Source organism: Larus michahellis, chromosome 2 (genome assembly GCF_964199755.1).
Source record: "Larus michahellis chromosome 2, bLarMic1.1, whole genome shotgun sequence".
NCBI classification, from domain to species: domain Eukaryota; kingdom Metazoa; phylum Chordata; class Aves; order Charadriiformes; family Laridae; genus Larus; species Larus michahellis.
In genome coordinates, this window is record NC_133897.1 from 98,807,305 (window position 1) to 98,832,157 (window position 24,853).

A 24,853-nucleotide genomic window follows, 5' to 3' on the forward strand; every position below is an offset into this window, starting at 1 on the left:
TATTGTGCTCTCAGTCCTTAGGTGATTTCTCAGCACTATGAAGAGTTTCTATGGAATAAACCAGCACCTGTCACTCTATTCTTTCTTTCTATGCTTACAGAACCATGCAAGAATGCTAAAGAGACAACTGCAAGCAGAAAACCAGCTTTTTGCCAAGGCTTCTCCATATTCACCACACAGCTTCAGTATTTTGTCTCCAGCACCAGTTCTTGAGATCCTAGCCATAGCTCTCATACTTGCCTTTCTGCCTCCATTTTCCAATCCTTCCTTCCTTTCAGCATGCACAAACTCAGCATGCAAATGAGGATCCAAACCGCGTCTACACACATACCTGCACAGGAACACACAGAGTTACCCTGGTGATCTCTAGCATAGTTCTCCACCACAGTACATCGGCGGGCCCTAATTAAGGTCATTTCCTGCAGAACTTGAGGGATCTAACCTTTTATCTGCAGGTCATATATATCAGCCACTGAATCACCTCAAAAATAAAAAGCTACAGCATCAAGAATAAAGAAACCTGCTTTGGTTTGGTACAATGCATCGTAGACTACAAAAGCGTGGGTGCTGCTTAAGGGCTGTCAAATCATTCAAGCAGCAGAAGCAAGAGCCACTAAAACTCATCTGGGACAAAGTCATGCCATCTGGATTTCCAAAGGTTTTGAAAATGCGTTTGGAAATGAAAAACACACAACAGCTAATGCACTAGATATTTCACACCGGTAGACTAAGATGCAGATATCCAATTTACAGATAACACAACAGCTTCTTTCCCCTTAGTCATAAATTCCAGGATGATCAGATTTTGAATAGCACTCCCAAATACAAAAGAAAAATAGGGCAGATGATGAATATTTTATCGCTGAATTCTTGCTATACATAATCATATTATTTTATTATCTCATGCTGTGCAGAAAAAAACATGGGAAATGAGGCTAGATTTGTGAATGATAATAATAATTTGTCAAGCTGTTTGATACAAGGATGAAAATACAATAAACATGATTTTAAAAGCTGAGATAGGAAGACTGGCTACTGCCATGAAATGAGAAAACGTGGAAGTGATTTAAGGGTATTAAAGGAATGTAAAAGAGTCTGTGATAGAATAATTTATATAGCAAGAGCAACAAAATAAAGTACAAGAAACACTAGCAAAAGCTGTATCCATTAAGGCAAAAGGTAACCATTTTGACAGTTCTGGGAAGGAAAGATGAATAAACACCCTCATTACACATCTCCACTCAAGTTTCACCTTGACTTAGAAAAAGCCATTTCCTTAGTACACTGTATTTTGATTATGCATGGATGGGGAATACCTTCTGCTAACAGTATTCAGATACACATATCCTAATCGACTTTTCCAATGGTATTTGTTAGAGTTCAAGTTTCCTTATGAATTACCACATGAAATGACAAGTTTCAGTGTATTCAATCCCAATGTTAATCCAGCACTGTAAACAAGCTTTTTTTAAAAAAAAAAGAATTTTAAGAAATCAACCTTTTGAAATCACAAAGACATATCTAAAGAGATAATGCAGATGAAGCTCGGTAGAGGTGTGCAGAACCAATCACAGAAGCACAGAGGCTGGAAAGGACCCCTAGGTATCTCCTGTACAGCCTCCTGCCAAAAGCATATTCAGCTGGAGCAGGTTGCTCAGGGGCCTTCTCCAGTTGGGTTTGGATACCTCCAAGGATGGAGGCTCCTTACTGCAATTTGACAGGGATAAAACCTGGATAGAGTTGCTGTTTATGTGAGAAGTAATGACCCAGGTGTTTCAGTCACTAGCAAAGAAATGGAAACATGGCCCACAGATAAGGTAATCATATTAGCTTTGGCCATGGTGTCCTGGCGTTTCATTTGAAGTGTAGTAGTTCTGTTCCTAACTATTCTATGTCTGTATCTTATTCTCAGAAAAACACTGTAAAAACGTAAAAAAGTGAAAAAACATAACATCTGAAAGAAAATAAAAATTTGGGTGACGTACCTTGGAGAACACTGATTGAGAATTTCAATGCTGTTGTTTTTATTTTTCAAGAAGGTGGTTATTCTCATTCCTGATCTATCTTTAAAAACATCAAGCTTCTCCAGGTGGGATTTTAAGTCTCCACAGTTCACTACGGATTACAGACAGCATCAATAATGCTCTAAATATGAACTTTTAAATATTAGGTTTCCAAATAATAACCAAAGGATGAGATGAGGACAAATGTAAATATTTACCTATGTGCAATGACTCAGACTGTCTTTGTGAAACTTTGGTGTATAATGGGAAATAGTATCACATGCCTGGGTATCCAGCTGTCAGATTTGATTATTTGAGTTATGTTCGCTCATACCAAGATTAGACACTCTGTACCCAGCCTGAGTGAGAAATCAAATTGGACAAATTCCTTTGTTTATAACTCTGTAGTAGAAAAAGGTTTAAACAGGCCCTTCTTCTGATCCAGTACAAAAAGCCCTTGAAAGCAGTGGGAGCCTCAAATACCTGAAAGACTTATAATTAGTCAATGTCTGAAAATTCCTGAAAAAGGTACCAGAGATAGAGCTCCCCTCAAGGTTCCCACATATCATTCCCCTCTTAATTAAAAAAAGTATAAAAGCAGAATTGAGATCTAAACCACATTTCAGGTATTTTTATCCGCTATGCAATCTCAGGAGTTGTGTGCTAATTACCTCTAGAAAAGCCACGCAGAAATTAGAGCCTGCCCAGGTCAAATTAAAGCAGGTTTTCTCTTTGGCTTGCAGGTGACGCAGGAGAAGCCTAGGATCCCATGATTTTTATGCCCTGTCTTTCTGATCCTGATTTTCAGTGAGTGCTGCACTTCAAAGCCTTTTTGGTTTGAAAAACCAGAAATGGAGGTCAGAACGCCAACATTTCCCTGTTGTTTTTATTTCTATATTAAAAGATTAACTGGATGTTCACTGTACCAGTTTTCATTTCAGAAATCACGCATGGCCTCGTACGGCACAAGAGCCAGGCTAATGCGGCCAGCCTCTGCATTTACCAATCCAGAACCCCACAGCAGCACTCAGAGCACACGTCTACAACAGGTGCACATACAGGAGGCATCATTCTGCATTACTACACGTACAGTGAAAGGTCAGACATTTACGTCATGGGAGATGCAGGACATTGTACTGCTGAATACACATCCATAAACAAATGCAAGGCATGAATGACTTTTTTTTTATCATTTCCCCTTTTTACCTCAAGCCTCTCCCAAGGACTATAATTTAATATTAACTAACTGCTGATCTCAAGCATTGCCTTTGTGCAGATGTATTGGATGTGAGACAAGAAAGAAGCCTCTACTGCATTTATGTAAGCTGTTGCTGGCATGAGGGAAAGAGGCAGAGGGACCAAGCATTACTAAGAGCAGAGTTTCAATGTGTTAAGAGACTGGGGAAGCTTATCCATTTCCTTCTGTGTGTCTGTTTGACCTCCTTTAGGTGTCCTCTGTTTTCCGTAGGAGAGCTTCACAGTTTCTCCAGAACCTCAGTCAGGGAATAAGAGCGCCACAAATATTTGTCCTAGGCAATTTATCTTACTGCACATGTTATTCTGATAAAGCTTCTCTTGAGAGTAAAGCATGACACCTTTCCAGTGAAATACACGAACCTTACTTTCCAGTTTCACTGAGGGTCATTATACTGTGTGATCAACCTTGGCCTGGCTGCTTCAGGCCAGGCAGAGCAGAGCTTCAAAAACAAATCAGGGTTCCACTGAGGTACCTTAAATATAAATTAAAAAATGCATGGACTGACCTTTATGTCACTGAATGAAGCCTTGTATTTTTATCAGTTGTGACAAACTAGATCAGGGAAGGAAGCTAGGTATTTCAGATTATGTTTTTTAGATAGGAAAAAAAGAAGAAAAGAAGAAAACAGAGTTAGATGTGAAATACCTGTCCGACTGCATAAAGAAGCACAGGTGTCACAGTCCAGTGCATGCACCAACCCTAAGACATTTGTCCGACATAAACAATATCAGCAAAAAACCCTGTATTGTTAAATAAAGCCTTACCTTTCTGCTATAGATTTCCTTGGGAAATAAAAATCCTCTCCTGCGAGGTAGGCAGCTGCAGTTCCACCTCCAAAATAGGTTTTCCTCAAGAGGGGGGCAATCCGGTTGTTTACCAGCAACGCTCCTAAACCAGTCGGGAATCCAAAGATTTTATAGAATGAGACGGGGATAAAATCAGCTTGGTGAACTCCCAAGTCTAATGGAGAACTGCTCACATATGAGGCTGCATCTAGTAGAACAAACCACTTCCCTGGTATTTTGACGGGGCGGAGTTTTCCAGATTTTATGTCCTGTATCCATGAAAGGGGATATTTGGTACCAGAAAAATTGCTCTGAGCTGGATAAGAGAAAAGATGAGGTGTTGTGCAGTTTTGTTCTTCAGCTGGTAATCTGTTTTCTTCTGATAACAAGATTTCGTTTGGTTTTATTGGAACAGACAAGACATTCATTGAGGCAGTTATCCCCCTGATACCCACCACAGATGTGTGGCTGTCAGTTAGGTAACAAAATCGACTGCTGGGTTGCTTTGTGCCTTCAGGTATCCAAGGGAATGCTTCTGCTACCAGTTTAAGTGCAGCTGTGCATCCAGATGTAAAAATGATCGTGTAATCTTCAGCAGTAGTGTGAAAGTGTTGCAATATTCTGAAAAAATGGAAAAAAAATGATCCAGTTATTTTCTGATTTTTGTATTTTATTGCTATGTGATATATTTTGTTTTTCCTTAGCATAAACTTTTCTACTGAGATGAACAGAAGACAGATTTTGCCAAACACCACAGTAAACTTCAACAAGCGTAAACTGAATAATTTTGTCACAAGAGACACTTTCCAATGCTGCAGTGAACGTGGTTGTGTTTTTAAGGACAGAAGCCAGTTCTGCCTGGCTCTGAATAGGGTGGCCAGTCTGGCCCCTCAGTGGGATCAAAATCAAGCCTGCATACGATTAAAATTACACTGTCCTTGAAAGAGCCCAGTTTTATTTGCAAACTATTAGGGTTTTTAGTTTACAAAGTATTTGGAGCAGACAGAATCTCTTTCAGTTTAAAAAAATAATCTACTTAAATACTGAGCATCCCAATTAAGGGTCACAGGATTCAATAGGGAAACCTTAGCATACAGCTTTGCTGCTTGGTTATATTATTAATAACAGAAATAGAAGATAGCAAGAAGCAACATATGCTTCCTATGTGCCCTATGCACACAAGGCTGTAATCTTTGTAGTCAACAAAGATAGCCTAAACCAGAAGCAACTTAATGTCTTCCAATGAGCCAGACTATGAAAACTCCAGCAAGCTGGTCTCTTGAGACACATCTACGCTACATACTCGTTCATGTTGGGACAGCACTTCGTTGGCTTCTAACTACCTTTTGTGAACACCGTCTAATGCACCATTTAGTACCCATGCTAGCTTATGCATCTATTACAGTTTTGCAGTGTGCAAGATGGGTCTTTTCAGAGGCGGAGGAACAGCTTCAATTCAGTCACCTTTCCTACCTTTTTGACCTGATGAACTTTCTCTGAATTAACTTTTATAAAACTTCTACTAATATTAACAGGAAATTTAACAACCATCTAAGAGACACAAGCTTCAGTGCATGGAGCAGAGCAAACAAAATTGAACGAGAGCATAAATGTTGCTGCTTAATGCTGTCTGGTTTTCAAGGAAAGTAAGATGTAACAGGGTTTCTCAGTTCATCTCTCCTGCTGCAGAGCGTTTCTGTGAGCAACGTAACGTGTCAGTGCTGTCCAAGCAGCTGGCACTCTGATCTGTGTAATTCCAAGGTACAGACCAGCATTTGGAGAGCCTATGAACTCTGGTTCCCAATGTATGTCATTAAAAGTTTGCATGTTTTATGTACCAGGAGATTCCCTTACTGGAACAGGCAGAAACTGAAGACACAGTTGCATTTAAATGTAAGTTGTACAAAAGGTTATGCAACAAATTCAAGCTAAAATTTCCAGAATCATAGAACAGTAGAGAGAAATGCCTTAAAGTTTTATGTGTGCAGTTTGACACTCGAATGCTACAGGCAAAGGGTGGTAGAGCTGGGTGCATGGGGTGCAGCAATCAAAGATTTAACACTGGAAAACAAACAATTGCAATGACTTTGGTAATTAGGTCTAAAAAACACCCTGCAAAGGCATATATTTTCTTGGTTGAAGGGAAGTCTTATTGTACTGAGAATTACAGGATGCAAAAATGGATTCACAGGCCCAATTGAGACTTGAGTTTCTTCTGGACTTGAATTTTTGAAATCTGATGCAATTGGTAGATATTTTATGTCTTCTGGAAATGAAGAAAGAATTTCAGCTTTTATGAAGGACATCATGAGGTCATAGATTAAGCTTTAAATGTTCTGAGAAACCATTTGAAAGAATTCATAAGGATCTTTCAGAAATAGATCTCCGTGGGGATAGTTGCTGCAAGCCTTCACAGCTCCGGTCATAGTTTTTAAAGATGGTGTTCAGAGAAACCAAACTTCTCCATTAGACTTTAGAAACTATATTGGGGATGAAGACAGGGACAATCACAAAAGTTTTTGTATAGAGTATTGAACTGACAGCCTGCCTCGTACATCGCTGTGACCTGCTCTCTCTGGTCACTGAATCACATCCACTCCCCTTCTAAGCCTGCCGTACAGCCTTTTCTCACCACCATCTGCATTGCAGCTTAAAGCACATGTGTGTGTCTTTTAGGACACCTAACTGAAGGAACCTGAAACCCTCAACCCAGACAGTAGCCTCTGTTGAAGTTAAGTCAGGGGTTACCACTCAGAGCCATGCCCTGAATTTCAGTCCTTACATCATTCTGCCATTATTCTTTTTTCCTTGCATTCACCTAAATATAGAAAAGGTGGAAAGCAAGGCAAGAAAGAATCCTAACTTATTCTTCAAGAAGAGAGCAGGACAGTATTAGACTCTTGTTTCTAGGGGGAAGGAATTGCAGAAAGTGGGTTAGTAAGGAGGCTGTGTCTTTGTGGTTATGGCCATAATTTTGTATGTGGCTTATTTTTGTATGACGTATAATCATATGGGCTAGATCTTGGAATCATTACACTGATATAAACAGAAATTATAAAAAGGTTGTGCAATTCCAAGGAAAAAAGAATCAATAACATCATAGTATCAAGCTTTCTATTTTTTCACCTCTGTGAGCACTAGGACAACTTACGTATTTGCATATATGTGCACACACAATACAATTCAAGTTAAGAAGCTCGGTGACAGGAACAAATTCTTAATACGTAACATCTCTTCATAAGAGCAAGCTGACGAGCAGCAACAAAAAACACGCTGAAGACTGTTATCAAGCCTGCTCCTCTTCTACTTTCTATGCTTTCTTTGCTCTCCTCCCCAGTCTTTCGGCCACACAGGCTGAGTGGGAGGTGAGACACAGCTAGGCAAAATGCCAAATTTTGCGCAGGAATAACAACCTGCAGTTCTACACAGGAATTGTACTCGCTTACCGCAGCACTTAATTTCATCACAAGACATCGTAAAATGACAATAGCTGGGATGGAGGAATGGTGGATCAGGATTTAATACTGGGATGCTCTTGTCCAACCATTAATATCAACCAATGAGTACTTTTATTAAACATTTTCACAACTTTACAAAACAATAAATATTATTTGGGGTTGTTTAGACTCACCGATAGTGACAGCTCTATGTTTAATTCATAAATGACAGAGACAAAGCTCATGCACATCGCTAGTAATTAACTATGTTTAGTTTTTAAATCATTCTGAAATAAAATCTATAAAATAACACTGATGCATTTATCTATTCAGTTCAGTACCAGAAATTGACTTTCACATGAAAAAAAAATCAAGCTTTAGGGTAAAATTTTCAAAAGTGCCCAAATGAATTAGAAACATTTTTATGAAGGTATTTAAGTTCCTAAAGCTAGAGAAACAACCAAGTTACATTTCTAATTGGCTTCAATAGGAAACAGGTTCTTTTGTGAATCTCATTAGGTATCTGTTTGCATTTTGGGTCTCTAAATGCCTCATAAAATTGCTACAATTCCAGTACTTGCAAAAGAGTTTGAATTTTCAAAGTCAGACGTTTTGGCTGAAGTATTTCTAACGTTAAAAAAGGAAAATAAAAAAATGAAGCAGTATCAACTCAGTTAAGGGGATTTCCTTCTCCAGAATGACTTTTGATGCACGGAGCAGAACAGCTGCGAGTACCTCAGAATAAGGTTTATAAAATAAATACCACAAACTCCTGAACTAGAGCTGCACTGCTATGATAAAATCAGAGTACTTAGGGGATACGTCTGAATGACTTCTGCAGCCCACAGTATTACATCCTCTGTTTTGACATGACTATTGGGAAGCACTGGCTACTACACATGGAATTCCTAATGCTCTCTGTCTTCATGTAAGACATACCCCATTACAGTGAAATGCAGTTCACCTTTATTACACTTCTGGAAGATTTATAGCCATATATAAGGTCGTTGTTGGCAGCAGGACTAAAGACTTGTGGTAGAAAACTGATAGCTTAATCTACTATAGCTCACAGCTGCAAACAGCAGTGGTATTTTACAATATTACACATTTCCACTTTTCAAAGGACTCTTTGGAAGAAATGACTAAAAGGAGAATTGTTTCATTAAACAGCTGTGTCATCACGGGGAAGACGTCAGCAAGGCTGAGAAACTTGATGCAGTACCTTTCTTTCAGGCTGGCAAGGTTGAGGAGAAAGCTACATGTCCCATCTTTGCAGCACATTGAAGACCCACCATGACCGGCCATCTCTTTTTCCCTCTCCTCTCACCTCCCCAAGAGCACACAGATCACAACAAAAAGTCAGTAACACATGTCCAAGAAGCCAATCCAGGGAGAAGTCATAGAAAATGCCCTGACTTGACCACACTTCCCTGTGCACGCTTGTATTCTGAGACCTCTCTGTTAGCTGGTGTTTAATCCTTTCAAAAAAGTTGCCACGAGAGTTTTGTATCTTCATGACTGCAGTTGAGACAAAATGCCTCACTACTCTACAGTAAACACTGGGAGGGAAAGTCAATTAATTTGCAGCAAGCTTGCTGTCTCATTTTATACATGTAATACCCAAATAATTAATAATGGGCTTTATATTTAAAGATATCTATAATCAAGTCAAACATTTTGAGGAAGTAGTCATACCATCTAACTTATCTAATCCAACAGCCTGAATTAATAGTTTAATTAGAACTAGACACTCCACACTGCCACTGGCAGCTCTGCAGAAGGTAAAAGCTACTGGTTTGTTCAGATACGTTAGGTACACAGTGTCACCTAAAGTTAGATAAAAGGGATACCTTCCAAAGTTGCTGCCTGGCTGCTGTTACCTCATGCAAGAAACACCATATTCCTCCTCACCACCAGCTCTTTGTTTGTAGCTCTTCGCAGCAGATCAGTAGCAGCGCTCCCAAAGGTACAGATGTCCACACTACACCATTTCCATTATGGCCTCCCCAAATTCATTTGATTTACATAGCATTTCTTCCGTGCTTCTAGGCTTTAAATACTTCTTAAACATGCTTTGTATCTGTTCCTCCATTCTCTTCAAATTTACCATTTTGCAAACACCTGTAAAAAGCTGAGTAGCAACTTACATTGCTAGTTTTGGGTCCTTCCACACTTTCATTCCAATTGGTGCAAACATTTTTGCTTCTGGTTGGCAAGAACAAAATATGGCCAAGGAGTTTGTTATTTTCATGTTTTACATTTGTATTCATATTTTTATTTAGATTGTATATGAGCTTTCATAAGTATTGTCAGTACAATGATTTTCTGCCCAGTAGTTGATCTAGCTAAAAACGACCCCTTTTAAAAGTTTAAGTATTGCCATTGTAACAAGAGATTCAGATTTGAAGACAGAAGCATAGTTATCTATTCAACAGTATAAGTTTAAATAGCACTTTATAAATGCTCCTTTTCAGCTGCACATTTACATATAAAAATATTTCTTATTATATTTTTTTTCCATTGTCACACTACTCAGGAACACAAATCCACTTTGGGCTTGTATTGAGATGCTTAGCTTGAGCTTCAGAAATTTCATCACACCATTTTCTGCTCTATAGAGACTCTGAAAAGATGTAACAATCTGTTGTCTAAGGAATAGGTTTTGTATGAGTGAGAACTAAAAAAATTAAAAAAGACTTATGAGTCAAAAATACCTTATTTTAATTTAGAATTTTTTTTTTAATGTTAGAGGGTAACACTTTTCGTAATTGGTGTTTTAATCCTTTTCACACACATGTGCGGGTGAGAAGTATAAACAGTGACTGCATCTACATTTCTGGGTAAGAGCGTTTTAACCTTCCTCATTTATTAATTAAGAATCATCTCCAGCTATCAAAGCAGTCAGTTGAAAATCTCTCATGAACTTCAGTGAAGGATCCTAAGGTCTTGTAAACTGCTGTATTTGTTACAGACAGCAGGACCTGCACCTTGCTTTTAGGCTTAACTTAACATGCAGCAGTAGTTCTTCCATACATGCTCTTCTCACTATGTATATGAAGCAAAAAGGAACAGAAGGTGTGGGCATCCACATTTAAGCCAATGCAGAAGGATACCTTAAAGAAGTACATACTACTTTACATCCCAAATTTTCCATTCATTTCTCTCACTGGCAGAAGTGACAGCATCACATAACTAGTTACAGCTATATCCATTAGGGGAATGCTCTGGTTTACCAAACTAAAAAGACAGGAATTCTCGGTAGGAAATGTCTTATATCTTATTTCGTAAAGACAAGGTCCATTCAATACGGTATGTCACAGCAACAAATTGTATTTGTCATTGTCAATTCCCAATCGAAACAAAAGCAAACTGAAATCTATGAGTATTTTTAAGAATCAAATGTATTAAAGCAGGAAAAAAACCCCTACCAAATCTGTCTTCCTCCAGCAAAACATTACCTTAATGAAAAAAAGCCTTGTAAAGGTTTGGGTTTTTTCTCTTAACGCAGTTTTCAACAGAAATCTATGCCACATCATCTCTGTGATGTGTGCAGCTAACCCAGCAGAGGTCCATCGAATTGAAGGATTTGCCCATGGATTAATACCTGAATAGGGAAGAGCACTGGGATAAATAATCCTTTATAGTTCTCTCTCAAAATTTGCTCAGTCCCCTTCCCTGTTTCAGTTTCCTCAGACTGACAATGCAAAAATTTAAAACTTTCAGAGCACGTACTAACTGTGAAATAGGCATACACTATTTATCCTCGCTGGTTACATCCACATAAACTTGTTTTTTGACCATTTTACTGGAAAGGCACTCATTCTGAACACAGCTTCTTCCCATTTCTGCTTGCACAAGAGTGATTGGTATCTCACCCATTTACACTACTGCTGCTTACAGCAGCACTGAACTTAGCTCCCTGAACGTATGAAATAAATGACTAGCTGGAATGCACCTCATAAGCTCCCCTTGGCATAGGCAGGTGATGGAAAAATGCCTCCCTTTCTACTTGAAAGCATTACTTTCTTTAGGCATTCACGCTCAGCCATCTGAATTGAAGCATTATAATCTGTTACATTTATTCTCCGGAAGGATTCACCGGAGACACACTGTGGAAATACCCTTTTGCTTACAAAGGGGTATAGTTGGTCTTCACCAAATAAATCCCTTCTCCGGTTCTGCAAAGCTGGCAGCGCAGCAGAATGCCTGGAATTTCCCTCGCACAACATCCTTAGCTCTTTAGTGGCTACCAAATGCCTTCCTGATGCCTTGATGAACAACCCTGACCAAAAGGTGCTGATCCTCATTACAAACTACACATCCAGAAGGAGTTCAGAGTCACACCAAGCATACTGACAGAGCAAACTAAAATTTCGGGTGGTATTATGGCACCGCATATAACCAGCAGAGCAAAACAGCGGGAAGGAATCACGAAAACCATGAAATCTGACACTGCAGGCTACCTGTTGGTACAGTTTGTTCTAACACACAAATATATAACTCCTCTCACTGACAGAAGCCTATAACTCCTAAAACTTTCTAGATGTGGCAGAAACCCCAGGGTAACTGTTTCCTTTGAAATTAAATAGCTATTTTTCTGTGTAGAGAGGGAAGATCAATAGCTACATTATTTTAAAACCACTATGTGGATATTTTTTGTAAGATCAGCCAGATCAGTTTACTCGGGTGCTTGAACAACTGCCAAAGATTTGTAAACACACTTGTGCATCCCAGTATTTTCATTAATTAGGACACAAATGACTCTGCAAATTTACACCATAGGTTCTTCAAATGAAAATTCACCACCTGCTATTCAAGTCAACCAGGAAGGAAATGGAAAAAATAAACCATATTTTAGGTAACCATTTAAGGAGGACTAGCCGTAAACAGCAAACAGCTCTTGAACAAACCATTCCAAACTGTATCTGCACAAACTAACTGCCAAATAGAAAACTAAAAATGAATCAATTTTTAAATCATTCATGTATTAAAATTCAAACAATTTTTGCAGCGCCTTAAGTCAGCATGAGGAAGCAAAATTAAAGCAAAAACATAGTAGGATTTTGTACATAGACTAGCATATCGCCTCAGTTGCTGTCTAGGGCAGCTTCAGCATGGGATGTCATCATCACAGTATTTTCTTCATAAGACACACCAAATAACTAAGGTCACTGTATTTTCCCTTTCCAAACTCTTCCTACCTAGCACAGACCATAGGTTTTTTTTTAGGCCTCCCTTGAGCAGAATGAAGAACACATCAAGACTGACTTCAATACTGAAAACTGAAGGCAGCGCAGTACCAGCCAGAGGTTTCACTTCTACTGGTAATATGTGTAATATTCTATTCACAGGCTATGTGAACAAATCAGAGGTGGTGCATATGGAAATTTATATCACCGTAAGACATCTACACTGTGGACACCAGATCACGTCACCCTTTGGAGTCACCCAAAAGCCACAGGCTCTACGGCAGACAGCTCACCTGACCAAAGGTGGAAGTCTACTTCAGGCTGAGATGTCTCACCCTGGACATGCCCAAGTCCTTCCATTGCCTGCCAAAAAGATCTAAAATGCCTTGCGCATTGTACACAGCTCCTCTTACCCAGCCTAACCTCAGCTTCAGTACCTTTGGAACACAACCATCCCTCTTCCCAGTCTTACTCAGTGAGTCCTGATCTCTAACCTTCCCACATGTTCTGAGCTGCTGTCGGAGAGATTCGTTCCTCAGTGTTGCAGTGTCTAATTAATTCTGCTAATGCCAGCAAGCATCACTGGCATGAGGCCTGCCTACCTGCCCTAGGGATATTTGCTGGTAATTGGTCAGAAGTTACTTCACTTTGTTTTCTGATTCCTGGAAAGCGGAGCATGACAGCTGGCTATTTTCCAGCAGTATAACAAGTATAAAGTTGTAAAGGCTGTTTCAGAAAAAAAAGATAAAAAGAAAAAAAAAGCACACTTAGGCGTTCTGATGGTTCCACACTCTCAGATTTTTACAGTGCTTAACCTTTTAAGTAAGCTCAGATAAGAAATTAAATATTCTTTAAGATGTTGAAAAAACTTCATAAGCTAGACATTTCTTTTTTCTTTTTTTTTTTTTTAATAACATACCATTGCTTCCAATCTTTTATTAACATTGTTCTTTGTTTAACTTTTCTTTAATGGCATTTGTTTCTAGATCAGCTTTGGCCTTTAAACTGTCTGCTTCTGTGAACTCTCCAGCTGTGGAGTTTGGATACCACCGCCCCCCGCCCCGATAGTGGTTTTGTAACTAGCTAAAAAGCTACAGCAATTTTTCCTGAAACAGTATGTCATTTACACCAGATACTGTGACCCTAGTCAATCTCATTTCCCTGTTTGTGCCAGAGAATGGATGTGTGACAACTAGTAACTGTCTACAACCCACTCTACAAAATGGATTTGCCATCAAAACCAAGTAAGTTTGACTTATTTGCACGTTACCTGGTATTTTGGATTGTAAAGTGCAAATAACAAAGCATAGCTTCAAAAGCATAACCCTGCATTTCTCGTACCATCCAGCAACAATTAGGCTTATTCTGTGGTGCAGGAGTCAAGCACAGACATATGCTCATTATTTAGTCTTCCACTACTTACTTAGTCTCTGCATTTTTACTTTGGGGTGGTATTGCCTGGGACTCAGGGAGGTTTGAGAGGCAGTAGGAGAGCAGTTGTGTAGATGAGCCTGTGCAACTCCTGTGTACTGGGGGCTTCTCTACACCGGTTCCAAGCAAGTCCATTCCTGAGCTGTGCTGGGGATCAAAGCACAGCAGTTTTGACAAGGTGTGCTGCTCCCAAACACTCCCACATGGCTACCAATCTTCTTCCACCGTCTTCTTTCTGAAGTTATGAAGTCTGACACATCTAGACTCAATCACTGCCATTTATGGTTATCAGACAATGGACACACCAGAGTCTACAGCCTGAGAAGAGTATAGCTGCCTGCCTCCTCGGTAGGATGCACCACTCGGTAGGATGCACCATCTTCCCAATGCTGGGATCCATCTGATGGTTCCAATTCCTGCTCTGAAAAAAAGTCTTGACCCTAATCTTGAAACACATCAACCACAAATGAACATTGCTATATCAGTGACCACATATGTATTGCTGACTCTTTAATATTAAACCTAATCTTCTGGAAAAATTGCAAAATACAACTTGAAAGGAAACAGACAAAGACAAATGCTTTCATATCAGCTACATAAAACGGACCCACAGCAGTGATGAAGTACTCTGATCCCACATGTCCAGAAGCTCAGAAACTGACTGTTTCCAACATAACCTTTTAGATCCACCTCTTCAACCTATTTCCACAGTATGACTGATGGCGTGGCTATAAAAAAATCATTACATCCGTAGCTAGAGCTTTCTTTCTCAAGGGGAAAAAAAAAAGAAAGATGAAGAAGGGATAATTTCTTGCAATTCATAAAAGGCCGATACAGTGAGTTCACATTTACTTGGGAAACACTTACGCCTAGAACTTCAGAGGTACTCAGGTGCTTAAGCTGGAATTAGATGATTTTGTGAATCTGGGTCTCAGTTACTATGGTGACAGGGACTACGGCAAACGCTCATACATAAATAGGCCTTATTTCATCAAGGGTTACTTCTCAAGTACTACGCTTTTGTCTGGAAATGGCTTTAGACGAAGATGTTAACCTGAAATCACCTGAGTCTGCTTTCAAAATACAGAGGGCTTATGTTAATCTATTCATGCATTTCAACAGCGTTTTACTTTACTTGGCATAGGTATCCCAGGCAAATCAGACAAATCCTCAGCAGCAGTTTGTACTTCCCCTTGCTCTAGTGAACATCCGCAAGAGTGAAGTCTGGAAGACTGCTGGCCACTGTTTATTTGCCATTCGTTTTTCATGTGGTGTGATGGCCCCCCTCAACAGCGTAGCTCCGATTTTGCTTTCTAGGAAGAACATTGAAGCATTTTACACGAAACCGCAAAAACTTCCTATCAGTAGGAAGGGCAGCGGCAATAATATGAAGAGCAGAGCCAGTAAACCTTGGCACAGGAGTTCTTGAAACCTGCAGGACCCTCATACTTTGGTAAAACAGTGGACTGTCTAACTCACTTGTGAGTTAGAAATAACACAATACCATGAATGTTAGTGAAACCTGGTGACCATAATTATGGAAATACGCAAGAGTGAAAAGCTTTTCGGCTTGTTTGTTGAGCTGACCAAAGGATTCTTGGTGTCAGTGTGCACTTGCTGCACACTGTTCGCACTGAGACACGTTCTTGTTTTGGTTCAAACAACCTCAGGATTTCCCAGAAATTATGAATGGATGTTTGCTCATATGGGAAACATCACTTCTGCCTGTCAAGTCGCTCTTCATTCACTTTAAATCCTGACAGCTGTGCTTCCAGCGCTCCTGGGAGTTGAGGGAGAAACTGTTCTACACATGATGGATGCAACAAGGCATAAATGACTGTTGAGGGATACTCTTGTCTTACCTTAAAACAGAACCTGGTTGTGATCTACGACAAACACATTAGGGAACAAGGAACAGCAAAAGCATTTTCAGGAGCTCACAAGTGGCATTTTTAGAATCATAAAAAGAAAGCAGCTTAGAGGGAACTTAAAACAACATAAAACCCATAGCATCACAAAACCTCGAAATAAATGCCATTGCTTTTCTAATTGAACCGAAAATATTAATCAAACTCAGGAACCAGCCACTGCATATGCGAGAGGTAGCTAAGAGAAATATTTTGTAACTTGTTGCAATCCTTCCCATATTGTCTGAGGATCATTCTGTTCAAAACAAAATGGACATGGAAATTATAAACCGAAAGTAAGGTGTCCCATTAGTTAATTCTGATATAAATTAAAACTGCTATCGATTAGAAAGTTCACTCCAGAGGATGTATTTTAAGTAACCTTTCCTTTTTGCAGTTTTTGCTGCCTGGCAGCAGCAGACCTCATGAAATCAAAAGTAACTAAAAAGTATACTAAGAACGATAATTTCCTGTAATCCTTCTACACTGCATCCTCATCTTGTAGAGCTGCTAAGCAGAAAACCTGAGCCAGAAAAAGTAGTAGCTGCCTTGGACTATTCTTTTTCTCACTATCTAGCTTCTAGGAGATATAAACCTGATCCACGAGGCCAGGAAATCCAGATGTGAGATGGTCAGTCCACGTGTGGACTGACACCTATGTCCCATACATTCTGGGAAACATTCTGAATAACAAATTCATCATTGCTGTGAACCACTGCAACTTCACTAAAGTCAATTACAACAGGTAAGGAGCAATATTTACGAACCTGGTTTTGACTTCCCAAGTATGCCACCCTGCATAGCAAGGCCACCAAAAAAATCAGGTCAGGGAAAGATTCACAAAATGAGCAGAGGACTACTCCCATGCATAGGATATTGCCATGCACAGGACAACATACCCTGCTCAGCTGAAACAAAGTACTCAGCATCTTGTGGGAAGAGACCCACAGATCACACCTTCAAAACAGTGATAAAGTTGACTTTTTAAGTTCAAGATTTTTTACAGAATAAAACCAGAAAAACCAGGATGGAAAAAACCCTCATCGTGTTGGACGTATTTGAAGGGTTATTTTAAATGGGATGACCAACAGTTAAGAAGATTTGCAAAATTCCCCCTTCTGATTCCAGGTATCAAGGACCTTAAGAAAACGAAAGTAACACGTTGCAGCTGACAGATGAAATCTGCATTGTAGCCTTTCAGCACTTCAGCTGACACCTATATGTGTCGAACAAGAAAAGAAGCAAACCTCATTTTTCTTCATTACACGTAGATACACAGAAATTGCCCAATTCAGACTTGGCTAACTTCACAATAGTGTCCATGCTCATGCATCAATAAAAATTTTGTTCCTCATTACAAGAGGAATTTTGCTGTTGTTGAAGGGAGGGGTTAATTATTCTTTTTGTTATTACTGGTAAATTTGTGGCCACTGCAGCAGAACTAATAGTTGTGACAACACTGATCCAATTCCTATCAGTGTATACACGCGTAGGGGCACACATGTTGTTACATACTCACAGTTGCATAAAAGGAAGCCCTCTACCCTTGATTAACTTTCAAGGAAAAATATGGTCTAGAATTTATTGCTGACGGGATCCAAAAGTCCTGAAAATGTATTCAAGCTAAAAAGAAAGACTGGGTACATTCATGCATTACCTTGTACAGTGATGAAACCCTTTTGGGAAAAACGTAATTGAGTGAATAAATCTTACACAAAACATGGATTTAACCTATAACCCTCTTGCATTAGTGAATCTAAGCATTCTACAAATTCATCAAAATCGGAAAGCTTTATTAATGGCTGAAAAAAATACATTCCACGATACACTGCAACAGCCTCTGGGTTACTCTGCAGCATCACATTACAATATGCTAGCTGTTGTGAAAGTGATCTCAAATACAAACCCGATGGGGTGTGAACAGTAAGATCTGATCAGAGATTTAGAGATCTACCAAAGCTGTCCTCCGCAGCCTTTGGCTCAGATTCCATCAGGATCAAGTCAGATGTCATACCCACAAAGCAGGAGAACAGAATTCCAAGACGTTTACTTTACACAAAATCTACTGCCTTTTCTGCTCTGTCTACTTTTTAATTCTACCTATCATGATTTCAGCACTATTTCTGAAGATTTGTCACACCTCTGATGCTTTGATATTAGCTTTGGTAACATCTAATATCACAAGGAGCAAAATGAAAAGTGCAGAATATATTTGATGAATATTTATTCAGAGTTCTAAAAACATTCATGATATGTATGTCTGTGCCCTTTGTACATTGCTTTCCGCAAACATCCCAGCAAATGTACAGCGAGTATGAATGATTACAGAATGTTCTAGGAAAGTAAATACTGAACTTGCAATTGTACACTGGAAATCTGATTCTAAGGGCTATGCTCTAAAAGCCAAAGGCAGAAGTTTAACACGCACCCTGCGTCTCATCAAAGGGTTCAAATTTTGAATTGCAAGATCTCAAACTGAATTGCTGGCAAGCAATCCATCCATCAAGGAGGTCAGAAGAAATTATTTGGTGAATAACAAACCACACCGAAGAACAGTCTAATTTTTATAGGCAATTTCCAGAATAAGAGATATGAAATTCCTAACAGAGAATAAATAATTATGTTCTTTGCCTAGCTCACTGTCACCAGCTGACTATGAATTTGTCCAGAAATGGACACCAAATGGAAATGTTTCTGCAGAAGCCATATTTAAAAGACAATTAAATCCCACAGGGATGTGTGAAAGCCCACCATACTGAAGTACATATTTTTAGCTATTATAATTTCATATTTCATTATGTGTTTGTTCAATGTGACAGGGCAGCAGGAGATAAGTGCTCTGGTGTATCATTTCATACTTTTTTTATCATCTGTCTAGACCATCTGGCTGCAACTCAACACTGCATGCCCCTAAAACAAAGGTAGATGCGTGAATTGTCAAGAGACGCTATCAAAGTCAGTCACCTATGAGTACTAGCAGAAGGAGACAGAAACAGTAAGTAGTCCCCTATAAAAAGCAGAAGGTCTCTTTCCAAATGTACTTTGCTTGTGATTCAAAACCAATTAAATGTGATGGGTACAAGACATTTTATATTGTTGATGCATATTCACATTATAGATCTATTGGGCTCTTTTTCATTATGAATGATTTTGAAACAAGTTTTTGAAAAGGGCAAGAACTGCATACATATTTTCAAACTTACAGTTTAATTCTTATATCACCCTGCCTTTTGAAACTCTGCCATTCCCTTGCATAACAATATTTTCATAGCAATATAAAAATAAAGGTATTGTAACAGCCGGTTGCATACAACCTTCAAGAAAACAAATACCTTTAATTAGACCAAACAATTAGGCAAAACCTTGCTCTGTGGAGATTGGGTGGCCATCAATCAGGCTTTTATTCAAGATGTGTAGGTGTTGTCCACTAAGCCAGTGCTTATCACGGTATGTTTGACACTGCATGTATTGCTACAAGTCTGTGTGGCTCAAGAGTAGCCTTGGCTGCTTTACTTCTGGGTTCTCAACTCTTGCTACTCAATAGAGAGCTGCTATCAGGCTGATCAGCAAAGGGTGAGAACTAGGAATCATCACTCAGTGATTCACTCACTATAATATTGTTTAGACCACTGCCCCTATAGAAAGATTGCCGAGACTTCAGTACTTCCTGATCAGGTTCCTACAGTTAAGAGGCAGGAACTTAAGAGCCCCTACTTTGCACCGCCCTATTTTTCTGTTCTAAAAGAACACAGCAGTATTTTTGTTCAGCTTTTTATTCCCAGTAGCCAAAATCAAAATAGTTATCTTTACAGCAAACAGCTCCTTCTCAGCAGACACAGAAGCATTGGGATTCGCTTAGTGGACAACCCTGTTCCACAGTGTTGCACTTCCCAGGAACTCCTGAGGTTAAAGCAGTGTTTCTGCATGCTACCACGCTACTGAGATCTCCCTCTAAACCATTTACTCACACTGAAACAACCACCACCATTTTTTAGCTTACTCACTGTACATTTTGGTTAGAGGTACACCTATATCAAAGTGCTTCCAGTAATCCAGACACAAGAGCTTAACAAAAGAATATGAAAGATATAAAGCTCTGTTTATAGTTATCGCTATGGTACTGCTTTAAATTTATGTAGGGATGCACTGCTGATGTCTCACCTTTGCAGCACGTAAAGAACTTCATATAGCTCTCTGAATACGCCTCTGAAAGCAGAACACCCACAATGCTTGGTTATAAAGCAGATTCTGCTGCAGCGTGTCAGTTTTTCATCTGACAGATGTTGGACAGGTTCTCTCCAATTCTCTGCATACGGCTCATACAGCTACTGATTGATTTGTTTCTTTTCTTGAAACAGGAAGGTTACTGCTTCCTCTGTTGCTGTCTTCCCCTCCTCCCTCCCATTTGGCAGCTGTTACAGAAAACTCCTGCAGCAACAGCTATCACTTCAAATCCTGTCTATTTTTCACTGGAGGCAGCAGATGTACCCATAACACTTCACTAAAGTTAGTAAGGGAGTGTTGACATGACTTATCTGTACTACAAGATCACTACAGATTTATTGGGTGCTTAAACCTTGGTTCAGGAAAGTATTTAAGCATGTCTTTAACTCTTGATGCTTACCCATTGTTTTCAATTTGTCTACAATTACGTACCTACCTAAAAAACTTCTTGAACTGATACACTACACAGTAAGCTTCTCACATTCACCCTCATTCTTCCTCAACCCCCACAAATTATTCAAATGTCTTAAATGTCATAACAATTTTATAAGGGATTCAATATTTCTTTATTCAATGTTGAGCCACACTGGTTATTTTTATTTAAGTACAGGTCAGGCAGCAAAATGAAGGGGGAGACGCTGAGCAGAATTGTCATGAGTTTTGGGATAGCCTTTTTTGTTCCTTTCTTTGTTTGCATGAATGCCCTGATGTGAGGGTCTCTTAAAAGCACAAGTAGAGAGATTCTAGGTTAAAAAAGCTACTTTGCTTACAATATTCCTGCAATTTGCAGTGCAGATGTCTTCTAAGATCTCTGTGCTGGCACGCTTCTTTAAATATAACTTTCAAGGTTAATTTTTATCAAAATAATGCCAATTACCAACTTCTAATAATCACATTTCTATATTTTATATTATATTATTACTAATATAAAATATTATAATTAACATGATTTTATATTATTACACTTCATAGTGCACGTTTTTTGAAAACTGTAACTGTTTCCCTTGCCTTCATGCTTCATCTAACATATGGCTGTAAGATTAACAGATAAGGACTGAGCTTAAAGAAACCCACCCCAAAAATCATCTCCTGAAAACTGACTTCCACTTATCACAAACTGATAGTACAGACACACGCTTGGTCAATGCTATTGTTTAATTATTTTCATTCTTTTAACACAAAAGAAGTTCTGCTTACCCACAGGATCCCACTGTGAGAGCTTTTGTATGCGCACAGTACAAACTAAATTCCCTGAAGAACTTTGGGATGGCTCTGATCGCCTTCTGATTCCCAAGAAAGCCTGCATATGCTGCAGAGTTGGCAAGGTTTACAGCAGAGCCTTGAAAAACACTTTACAACTAGGTGGATTGCACGAAACAAAATCAAACAGAAATCTTGTTTTTCTTAGATACATGTCTGTGTGCATGCATGCAGACAAAAAATACTGAAAGCTAGGGAGAAACACATGTAAATAAGAAGAAAGAATACTGAAAACCTATGCAAAGGAACAGAGCTTCTATGTGCTCCCTAGACAAGGCTAACTGAGCAATGAATTAAGAGAAAGAAAAAACATACACTCTTGTAGTATCTACTTTATTCAGTGCATAAGACTTCATATGGACCAATGGAGATAATATATGCAGTTTTATTGTCCTTATTGTTCTCGTAAGGATTAAGGTTATTGTTATTCTTAGATATTGCTCAACAACATTACAATGGAAGAAAAAAAACATATGTCTGCCACAAAGTTGCAGTCCTTTATGATCAACTGAGGTGCTATTATTTACTCTGAATAAGAAACCAAACAGGTTTGGCTTTTAAGTCATGATACATAGGTGCTAAAAATGTTTATGCATTTTGCATAATAATTCAATAAGCATTTTAACCTTTATTTTTTACCTTTACCATTATTACGTTGAGATACGACTGAACAATCAGGGAATTCAACAACTTAGGGTTGTTTTTTTTTCCTCCCCTTGCTCTCTCTTTTCCCCTTGTGCTTTGGCAGAATATTTGGTAACTGATGCTCAAAATCCCAGGTCAGAAAAACACAAGCATTACAACGTACTCACACATATTCTGTTGCTCTTCTACATTCACTGTTATCTACAGCAATCAAGGTACTTTGATTCTTTGCAATTCTTAGAAAGCTACAATCCGAAATCCTTACATATGCTAAACTTTTCGCCTTTTCTCTGCCTGGGTGGTAATATTTAGGCATTCATGCTATTAAGTGTCGTATGCCAGATCCTGCAAATTGACACTCTTGCTAGTAATTCCATGAAATCTATGCCAAATAAAGACTGCTAAGATAAGAAAAAGTTGGCAAGTGCGAGCATTTATTTCTCTTAGGTTTTGTCCCAAACAAGTTACCAATATTATTTAATTTCAAACATTACTTTCCACTAAGTCTTTTGAAGGAAAATAACAATAAAAAAAATCTTTTGAATCTCTCTGAGCTTTAACTAAAGTACATTTACACAACTTAATATAATGTTCCAAGGCATGCCTGTTTCTAATATAACACATCTTCCTTCGTATGATCTCCTCTGCCTTTGGCATGACTTCTGTGTCCAACTCCCCACTATTCCAAATTCTGCTGCAAGGAACAGTTTCCTCCTTTGGCACTTTGACCAACGCGTTGCCCCTCAGTAGCTGTCTGTTGTCTCAACTGAACCAAAAAGGGTATTTTATTCTCAAGGCTCATTGTGGTCTTCTAACTTACACTTCTCATCCACTGCCAGGGTTTTGACTCTTGACTCTGGGCCACAAACCTCACCACTGTCTCATGCATTTTCAAATGGTTCCATGTCTGCTCTAGAAAAAGCTTGTAGCAAACATCCATTAGCGGAATATCCACTTACGGATATTTGATTACAAGTCTCCCTTGTTGTGTTCCACTTCTGCCACTCCCCAGAGTAAATATTCTTTCAGCAAGTGGACACTGGCACTATTACTCCTCAGGTTGATCTCTCTTGTCTACTGGGTCTACTCTGCTCCCTTAAACATCTGTGCCCACCTGTGATCTCTACTCTTACACCTAGATAATAAATTTTTCAGGAAAGAGACTACCTTCCCCAGAAACCTAACACACCAAGTACCACAGTATGCATCAGGTATTTTATTAACTATCCAAGCATAATTAAAAAGAGATGTATGTTAGGCATTTGTACCCTAAAAGTTTGAATGCAATCCAAGATGCACATAAAACATGAAGATTTTGGATGTCTGACTTGGTAGTGCCTCTGAAATTCAGGCTCAAGCAACATACCTCTGGCACCTACTAATGTTGATAACAGCTTAACTCATTAAACTTTTTTAATCAATAACTGATTATATTTTAAACTGTAACTGACAATTTTATTGAAGTGACACACCAAAGAAATCACAGAGGATGTGTGAAAATGTAGATCTCCTTTCTCCAAAGTACTAGATAAAGCCTGTTTCTGTCAGCAGTAGAATCTGAAGTGTTTCACAATCAGCATGATGCTAAAGAGGTACTTATTAGTACCCACAAAAGAAAATAAAACCTTTTAATGTGAAAGCCACCCAGACACCTATAATATTTTTTAAACCATGAAACTTAGCTGCATCATCTACTCTTTGCTCTCAGTATCAGAAAGCAAGAGTGTGTACTAACGGGCACTGCCAGAAACTATTAAGATAAATTATTATGAAAGAATTCAACATGAATAAAACGGGAGTAACTGACCAAAAAACACACATACGCACACAAAAGGAAAAGGTTCAATAAAGAAGCTTCATTTTGAGATTACAGCATAGTGGTTTCAAGTGATGTATTATTTTCTTTGGAAGTAACAAATTGTACTGCTAAAATAAGACATCCAAAGGGAAAAAGAAGCTTACTAATGATAAATTATTGTAATGTAAAAGCAACTGACAAAACAAAAATGCCATCAGAAGACACATTCTGCAATACATGAAACCCCATCTCTTCCAAGAAGCCTCTGAAATGCTAAGCTATTATTTCTTGATACCAAATGTAATTAAAGTACAACCACTTTAAGTGCAATCTAAACTGGATTAATCAATAATGCATCAACCCCATGCTCAAAATAGCAGGTCACTGTCACCAGGGATTAGCAGGTATCACATCTGAGAAAAAAGTGAGCACAGAACATTTACAATTCACCAAATATATGACGGACCAAACTCCACAGCCTTTACACATTCCACAGTCAGGCAAGTCTCGTAGGAGAATAACTGAGCACTTTGCTGCTGAGTGAGGCCCAGGTAATTCTGCCAAATATATGTAGTTAACCAGCTCCTACCACCAGGGGCTTGGTAGTCAGGTAACATTCCCTTTCAGATAAAGATATAAATCTACAAAAGGGAATATGAGCCAGCAGGATGGCCCAGCAGCCACAGCAGCAAGCAGCATCCTGACCTGGATTACCAGAAGCACAGTCCATCCTCCTCCTCTACTAAGCAACCATTAGACCACATCAGGAGTACTGCAGTACTGGGCCCCCAGCACAGGAAGGACAATGATCAAATGCAGCTAGTCCAGTGGAGGGACATCAAAGTGGAGCACGTGCTCCACAGGGAGAGGTTTTTAGCCTGGAAAAGTGAAGGCTTTGGGGGGATCTAACAGCAGC

The 24,853-nt window shown here is 39.0% G+C and overlaps 1 protein-coding gene across 1 annotated transcript in view; it reads right to left on the minus strand.

Moving 5' to 3' along the window:
• MOCOS (molybdenum cofactor sulfurase) overlaps nt 1-24,853 on the minus strand; it is a 226,150-nt gene that overhangs the window by 138,899 nt on the left and 62,398 nt on the right. The window contains exon 4 of the mRNA XM_074576354.1: nt 4,026-4,667. Coding sequence (XP_074432455.1) covers nt 4,026-4,667 — 642 coding nt within the window. The remainder of the gene's footprint in view (nt 1-4,025; nt 4,668-24,853) is intronic.